Below are 8,307 nucleotides of genomic sequence, written 5' to 3' on the forward strand. Positions count from 1 at the left end.
TCTAAAAAAAAAAAACCGAGTGGGCTTCCGCGAAAATCAATGGCATCCGACGTGTGTAGGTGCTCGATCTGAACTTCCATTTTTAACGTCTTAGATCATTTGATTTTTGGAAGTTCGGATCAAGGACCTACATACGTCGGATGCTATTAATTCTCGCGTCAGCTCACTCGGGTTTTTTTTTTAGAATTTTTGGACGGCTCAGATCGACCGTTCGGTAGCCGGAGTGGGCCCGATATACGTGCGGTGGGCGGTGCGGTGGGGGAGCCGCGGTGGGTGTATCATCTTCTTTGAACAAATAGCCTTGTAACCACCACCATCTTATCTTTTGTTAATCACAACCCTTTGAACCAAGGAGGAAAAACCGTTTGGCCCGAGGGAGGGGGATGATTGAAAGATGCATGTAGTGGGCCGCACCCCATCTACCAATCAACAGTATATACGCGTTCAACAAAGGTGGGATGAGAGGAGAGTGCTTGACTTTGACTGTGTGTGAGCATTACTGAGCTGTGCAATTGATTTCATTTCTCTTGAGAACGTTTGGGAGGTTAACTCTTCGATCGATTTTCGCTGCAAAATTGGAGATGGCCTTAAACGGAAGTGTTAATGATGGAGATGGCGATAGAATCCTTGAATATCTCAACTACTTCCCTCCTAATTTCGGGGAATACATGCTAAAGGAACTCAAATGGTCGCGATTTAAACCGGATGACTACGGGGGCTTGGTTTTTGGATGGGTTTTCTGGAGCCAGCTAGACCACCAGACTCTCCCTCTCGGCAAGTGACCCCTCTCAAATTAGATTCATCGAACATTTATAAACGCGTAAACAAATCACATTTTGTTTCAAATCTTGGACAGTCATGAAGCTTTTTTTTTTTTGGTCAAACGGAAATATTTGTCATGAAGCTTTTCATTCTGCGAAACGAAATACAATTTGCTTGTACATTTACAAATTTCTGATGAATGCAAATTTTTTTTTTCACGAACATAATAATTGGGGATTCAACGAGATGAACAGTTCCGATCAACGGGAGTGAAGCCACAAGAAGAGTATGGAGGAGTGTGGAGAGATGGAATATGGGGTGGAATTGATCCAGTTAGTATAACCATAAAAAACTGTCAAACTTTTTTATTTTTTGATCTTGTAATTATACTGTTTGTTTACAATTAAAACATTGTCAGATAATTTCATGGATTTTATTCCCGATGCCCCTACCATTCTGAATGTTAAGGACAAGATCAGACATGCTTTCCAAAAGAGCTCAATGCTTCATGGGTCACTACTTCAATTTTGGGCACCCACAACAACAATGGAGGGGCGAACTTTGCTGACAACTCAAAACCAACCTTTTGCTCTTTCTCGAACAACTTGTATGAGTGATAGACGGGGGCTTTGCGATTATAGGTTGGTCTCTAAGGAGTATAAATTCTACGCAGATGCAGAGAGTGGAGAAGAAGAACTTGGCCTTCCTGGCCGCGTCTTCCTCCAAAAACTCCCCGAATCCGCTCCAAGTGTGAAGTATTACTCTGAAAAAGAGTATCCACAACGCAACCTTGCTTTACGTTGCAACATAAACGGATCTTGGGCTCTGCCAGTGTTTGAACATTCCAGCCACACCTGTGTTGGGGTTCTTGAGATAGTGTCTCTTTATTACTCTACTTCTTATTGGCATGACAAATATTTCCTCAATCACCTGTATGATGTTTTTCAGGTTTGCAATAATCCAATCACTTTTGAATTTCTTGTTATTCACGCTGCTTCTTTTTTCCCTGCGTAGAAACTTTATGTCCATCTTAAAATCAATTGGCAATGAGCAGAGAGGTCTCAAATGTTATTAAGTGATCACTCATTTCACTCCCAAGCAATGTGGGACTCTATTTCCTTAACATTCCCCCTCACGTGTAGCCGCGTTTGGAGGTCTGTCAAGTGTGGACAATTTTGAGTCCTATCATTGTGCAGCCTTTTTGCTGGTCTGTCATCGTGGAGTGTGGATTGTAAATTTATTTTAAAATGTGGGGATGGAACGTGCCCCGCTCTGATACCATGTAGAAACTTTATGTCCATCTCAAAATCAATTGGCAATGAGTGGAGAGGTCCCAAATGTTATTAAGTGATCACCCATTCCGCCCCTAAATAATGTGGGACTCTATTTCCTTAACACCCTGCTTATTGTACTTTAAGTGATTGTTGCACAGGATGATGCTTTCCTTTTCCCCGGAACAGGAACCCTTTCTGATTTTATTGTAGTTTTAATTGCTACTTGCTAGTATGTTATTAATTGATTGTTCTCAACTAAGCCTGTTCTCTACTCCCTCTTAAAGTTGGTCTTGTTGGGAATTCAACTTTTTAACATAAATGCACGCCGTTTTGCCATATGGATTTTCACTTTCAAACTACTTCTATATATATGTATAAGTTAGATATGAAAGGCTAAAGATTACTTCCTCTTCTTTTTTTTGACTTTATGAAGAGGATTATGAATATTATGGGACATCTATTTGATAATGGACCTGGATACTCTCTGGTTGGTAAACAACTTGGATGGGTCCAGCTTATCCAAAAAAAAAATTGGATGGGTCCAGTTTTGACATTTTTGGGTCTATCCCGAACTCATTTTGATGATCTAAGCAGCTCATTGTGTAGACCTTGTGAAGAAGTATAACATGGACAAATATCAATTCGCTTGCCTATCTAACACAAACTGATGGAAAACAAATCAGAAATATAAATGTGTTCTAAAATATATCGATCAACATCCGATTAATGAAATTTCTGCGTACAGAAAAAATCTCTCCAAGTAAAGGACATCATTGGACCTTGAGGGGTTTGTTCCCCTTTGCAACAGGAAGGCTACCATATCAAAAAAATCGCCCCTCCTTAAAGTTATCCTGAGAGAAATTTGGAGTTACCAAATCATTCAGGGACTCCTACGCCAAGTCCTCTTTGACTTGACATTCATTTGTGTAAGGGACCGTCGTAGAATTCTCAGAATCCAAATTCGAATACCTTGTTGAACAACACGCAAGTAAGAGGCTTCGTGGGACTTCAGTTGAGGTACTAATTAGCTCTTGTTCGTTGGAAGCTTGTGTTCCATCAAAGATAACACAGTAATGTCTGAATGCTGACCCACAAAATACCCAAGGCAATTTCCTCAATTGCTGGGATTTCTGTGAGGCGAATGTTGTACAACATATATGTAACAGTGCATTTTACTTTGCTTTACTCTTACCCTACTTGTATGTATCGAATATGTTTCTCTGATACTATATCTCAGTATATTCAAGTTCCTGAGTTGGTTGTTTCCATTCCCCTGCAGGAGTTTGGCCTGCAATGTTTCGATGAATATACACACTGTAAAATGCGAGTGAGTTGCAAACCCTGATCCAATGTTAAACTCTAGATTTCATATCCCTTCCATAACTACTGTAAGTGATATGTTCTCCTAAGTATCCTAACTTGACATCACTTTCAACACAGTATAGGAATGAGAATAAAGCTCTTACAGATGCCTTCCGGGAACTCAGGATGGTGTTTGGATCAGTGTGTAAAATTCATAAGCTCCCTTTAGCTTTGACATGGGTCTCTTGCAGTACTTGCAATGATTTACTGCCAGTCAAACTCCCAGTCACGGGTGTTGAATATTTTGAGGAAGGAAATGGCTGCCTTACTAATTTCTTGGAAGTTAGTAAAGGGCGTCACTTAAGAAAGGGGCAGGTTATGGGGAGGATACTTCCATTTCCTAACTTGTTATATTGCTCCGACATAAAAGAATTCAGCATAGCTGAGTACCCCTTCTTACCCTATGCACGACAGTGCAAATTAAGTGGTTGGTTTGCAATATGCTTGCAGAGCATTTACACTGGAAATGAAGTTTATGTGCTGGAGTTCTTCTTGCCGGTGAGAAGCAAAGACGATGAGAACATACTGTCCACATTGAGCTTGATATTAGGAACAATGGAGGAACATTTTGATACATTTAAGCTTGCTTCTGGCCAAGAACTGGTGGAGAGATTATCTCTTGAAGTTATACATTTTCAGAATGGTCAAAAAAGTCATTCCATTCATACGATCCAAGCTACTAGAATTTCTCGTATACTTGAACTCTTAAAGGATGGTGGACTTATGTTGCAGCTAGGTCAACTGGATCAACCATCAATGGATGTCATAAACAATGGAATGAATGTCGTTAGTGAAGCACAAAACCACAATTTGCCTATTCTTGAGACCTTGCAAAATGGAAATGTGGCGATGCAGCTAGACTCATCTAAGCAGCCATCAATGGATCCTTTAAGCATTGGACAAAATGTCGCCACTGCAGAACAAAACATCATTGCGATAAATGGTTCAGAAGAAGGCACAAGAAATGAACAACAGAGAGAACTCACTAAAACTGGAGCTAGAATTGAAATTTCTTTAGAGGATATCCTTAGATGTTCAAAAATGAGCCGTAACAATGCTGCAAGGAAACTCGAAGGTAAGAGTACACTCCAAGATTTAAAATACGAGTTTGCTTGTTTTCCTTCTGTAATTTTTAACTAGACAGTCTCTTTTCATGTAGAAATTGTGGGGCTTTTGGCAGTATAGAGCAGAACGTTTTGTCTTATCTGAATTGTTCGTTTTGCAGTTGGCATTTCTACATTGAGGCGGGTCTGTAGGGGTCATGGTATTAATCGGTGGCCACCTCGCGACATAAAAAAGGTCCGTTCCTTTCGGCCATCGCCTATTGAGAACCAGGGACAAACTCCACAACTAAATTATGATTTGCCTTCGCCTATTGAGAACCAGGGACAAACTCCACAACTAAATTATGATTTACCTTCGAATCAAGCCTCAGCCAGTGTTGTTCACAGAAAGGCAGCATTCCAAGATGCGGATATGGTGACAATTAGGGCAAAATATGACAATAGTATGATAAAGTTTCGACTGTCTTTGTCTTCTAGATTAGTAGTGCTGCAGCAAGAAGTGGCTAAACGGTTAAACCTGGACCCCCAAACTTACAATGCCAAGTATGTAGACGAGGAAAATGAGGTGATTTTAATAGCTTGCGACGAGGACTTGCAAGATTGTATGCACACTTCTAGATCTCTGGGCAACACATCGATTGTGGTACAGCTTGAGCCAAAACAGCCAATTACCCCAGTCATCACCGGCTTGAATACTGCCAATCAAGCATTTGTTTAGATTGTGCTTGTTTTGTAAGCATTTGAAGGGATTTGGGGCTTAAATATCAGCACTCGAGGTGGAGAAATTAGGGGTTCCTCTGAATTGGCATTCCATTTCTTATCCAAATCCCGCTGCTTTTGTGTTTCCACAGGCTGTGATGGCATCGGCACAAACACTATGTGAGAACATGAGTTTAGAATATTTAAGTAGTTGTTTTCTCCAGCAGCCAAGGCTTTTTCCAAGGGAACAAGTCTTAATTTGGATCTAGCAATGAGACGATGCCTACATGTTTTGATGCAGTCCCGACCCCAAACCATGACGACCATTCCCACACAATGCATATATTGCTTACACGATGCCTCGTCTCGCGGCAAGATATAAGATTTGTGACTCTGAAGCCCTCTACCGCTGTCCATCGGGGTAAGTGCCCTGAAACCATCTGTGTGAAATTAATTCGTTCTTCGTTAAGCGAGATTTCTTCTTCCTACACATCAATGATCTTTTGATCCGATGAGATTTATTCTGAGTCGCATTTGGTAGTACCTTTTTAAAGTCAATGATCCATTTGTCATTTTTTCGCAGGGAATTTTGTAACGTGGTGCAGAGGATCCTCATTTATTCAAGCCAAGATGTAAAGAAAATGAGTGCAGGAAGCAGAATTCTAACTGGAGTCGTTAGCGAAGGGAATATTTTTAGCTTCGACGCTGCAGAAAGCTGAAACCTGAATTAAAATCATTTTCTCCTTGTTTTATCATACTTTTTTTTTGTGTGTGGTTTTTCCTTTCGTTTGGTAGTTTGTTGAACCGGGTAGCACGGTTTCTTGAAGGTGGAGAACAGATGAAAACAGTAGCTAATCCGCAGCTCATTATGGAAAGTGTGTGGCCCGTTGATCCTTGGTTAGAGCTCCTCTTCAGTTGATTCGAATGTTTCCTAGCCGTCTTGCCCCTAGCCTGCACAATGAACGCACGACTAAGACCTGGCCGGAGTTGCCCGGGAAGGCCCTCCTGCGAGAGGATGAGAATGTATAGAGAGTAAAGCAAGAGACTAGGGTTTTTGAGATTGAATAGTATGTACCTCTTTAGTGCTATCCTTTGGTATTTATAGAATCTGCTTGGCTTGCTCTCCAAGTATGGGAATGTGCCTGGCACGGGTTGGCTAACGTCATTGTGACGTCACTGATAAAATTTGGTAACCATTTTGGTACGAGCTGGCACCCCCATGTGCACTCATCATTATCCTTTGGCATAACCGCTTCAGCACATGGGGAGGCACATGGCATCAGATTGGTCGAGCCTCGCCTTTGGCCGAGTTTGAGGGTAAGTGGCTCGTGGGGCGAAGGAACCAACGGGGGTAGCCTATCTCGAAGGTAGCCGAGCCTATCAACCTCTTCTTTAAGCGGGTTGCTAGTCCGGCGCGTCACCATCCATCGTTACGCCTCGGATATCGCCTAACCGGAAATTAGGTACGGCCACCTCTCTTGGCTCTAACCTCGGCTCGCCCTTCTCAGATGCGGGGTTCGAGCTGTTTGGTTCGGCCTACTACAAAAAGACTGTTGTGTTAGGGAACTAATATGAGTACTGAATGGTTAGGATTAGAATCTGTGTACATATTAAGAATATTCCCGGTGATTAACGTCACCAAGACCTTTTTCTTATTTTTTTCTTTTCTGTACGTGTAAATATTTATGTCTATTGACCTTGCCGGTTTTGATTGCTAGTGGGTGGAAATTTGCATGCGCTTGTTTGTTTTTCCTTTCCTTTTCTTTCTTTCTTTTTTGTTTGAGAGTTTTATAACTAGAATTTCTCTACATGAACGTGTTTCGCCTTAATAAAGGTTTTGACAGTTTTGTTTGGGTCAAACACTATTTCTATTGTTTTCTCTGTTGGTTTTGTTTGGGTCAAACACTATTTCTTAGTCTTTTGTGTTAATCACAATGTGGTTTTCAAGATTGGTTGATAACCCTTTGAACCAAGGAGGAAAAACCGTTTGATCCGAGGGGGATGATTAGAAAAAAGATGCATGCATGTAGTGGGCCCACATGACCCAAATAAGTGTGTGGACACAAAAAAAAGTTACTCAGAAACGCGTTCAACAAAGGTGGGGGATGAGAAGAGAGGGGAAGTAGGGGGTGGCTTGACTTGACTTGATTGTGTGTGTGTGAGGTGCAATTGGTTTTCAAGATTGGTTGATAACCCTTTGAACCAAGGAGGAAAAACTGTCTACTTTAATTTATTTTGTGATCTTGTAATCATACTTTTTGTTTACAAAACATTGTCAGATAGTTTTATGGACTTTATTCCCGATGCCCCTACCAGTCTGAATGTTAAAGACAAGATCAGACATTGCCACATGAAGGGTAAAGGGGATGAGGGAGTAGAGAACAGGCTTAGTTGAGAACAATCAATTAATAACACACTAGCAATTAAGACATTGCCATATGGAAGCGATGAACTGCAGGTATTTTCCTTGAATCAAAAGGCCTTTACGGCCAAACAAGGTAGAAAATCCCTCTCTGTATATTATGGAGAGTTGTGCAAAATTTTCCGTGAATTGGACCATCATGATAAAGTGGTCATGGAGCATGCTAATGATATTGCAACGTATAAGAAATCTATCCAACGGCAAAGGGTACACATGTTCCTCGCTGAATTGGATGGTGCATATGAACAGGTTAGTGGAGAGATTCTTCGCAAGGAACCTGTCCCAGACTTGGAAGAATGCTATGCGTTGGTTCGACGTGAGCAGAACGTCGTGCCACCTTGAATGGGGAATCAGAAAACTTGGAGACCTCTGTCTTGCTGGCTCGAAATCGCCCAAGTTTGAAACCCTAGGATCGATCTCATTCTCAGCATCCACGGGAAAATCAAACACAAGCAGTCTCAAGATCATTCTCGTCCACTTGATTGATCCCGTAGTACTAGTAAGCCATCCTACAAATGTACTCATTTTGACCAAGCAGGTCACACAAAAAGTCGTTGCTATGAACTAGTAGGATATCCAGGATGGTGGGATCACAATCGTGATTCAAAGAAGAGAGGTTCTGGTAGAAACTCTACTACTGCATTTGCTGAGGGTAAGGCGGATGGAAATGACGAAGTTTCTTAACAAGTCTTTGCATTGATAGCAACGACATGTAACACTATTG

General features: G+C 41.4%; 1 protein-coding gene across 2 annotated transcripts; it reads left to right on the forward strand.

Annotated features, from left to right (window-relative positions):
- The first annotated feature begins 465 nt into the window (after positions 1-465).
- On the forward strand, positions 466-6,874 carry LOC131317938 (protein NLP7-like). Of its 2 annotated transcripts, none has more exons than XM_058347647.1 (7): positions 466-774; positions 1,181-1,710; positions 3,316-3,363; positions 3,477-4,473; positions 4,624-5,582; positions 5,745-6,038; positions 6,711-6,874. In XM_058347647.1, exons 1-5 carry the CDS (start codon positions 582-584, stop codon positions 5,178-5,180), a joined length of 2,325 nt encoding a protein of 774 aa, XP_058203630.1. In that variant the 5' UTR covers positions 466-581; the 3' UTR covers positions 5,181-5,582; positions 5,745-6,038; positions 6,711-6,874. The 2 variants fall into 2 exon arrangements, with proteins under 2 accessions (XP_058203630.1, XP_058203631.1); XM_058347648.1 differs by lacking the exon at positions 466-774 and adding an exon at positions 839-1,094.
- The last annotated feature ends 1,433 nt before the right edge of the window (positions 6,875-8,307 follow it).

The sequence above is a fragment of the Rhododendron vialii genome, chromosome 2a, assembly GCF_030253575.1.
Source record: "Rhododendron vialii isolate Sample 1 chromosome 2a, ASM3025357v1".
Taxonomy (NCBI): Eukaryota; Viridiplantae; Streptophyta; class Magnoliopsida; order Ericales; family Ericaceae; genus Rhododendron; species Rhododendron vialii.

Bases quoted from the DNA above. Each gene is read 5' to 3' on its own strand.
- LOC131317938 (XM_058347647.1), top strand. From the start codon at position 582: ATGGCCTTAAACGGAAGTGTTAATGATGGAGATGGCGATAGAATCCTT. The intron at 3,364-3,476 runs GTGAGTTGCAAA...CTTTCAACACAG, and splicing joins ATACACACTGTAAAATGCGA to TATAGGAATGAGAATAAAGC. The intron at 4,474-4,623 runs GTAAGAGTACAC...TTCGTTTTGCAG, and splicing joins TGCTGCAAGGAAACTCGAAG to TTGGCATTTCTACATTGAGG.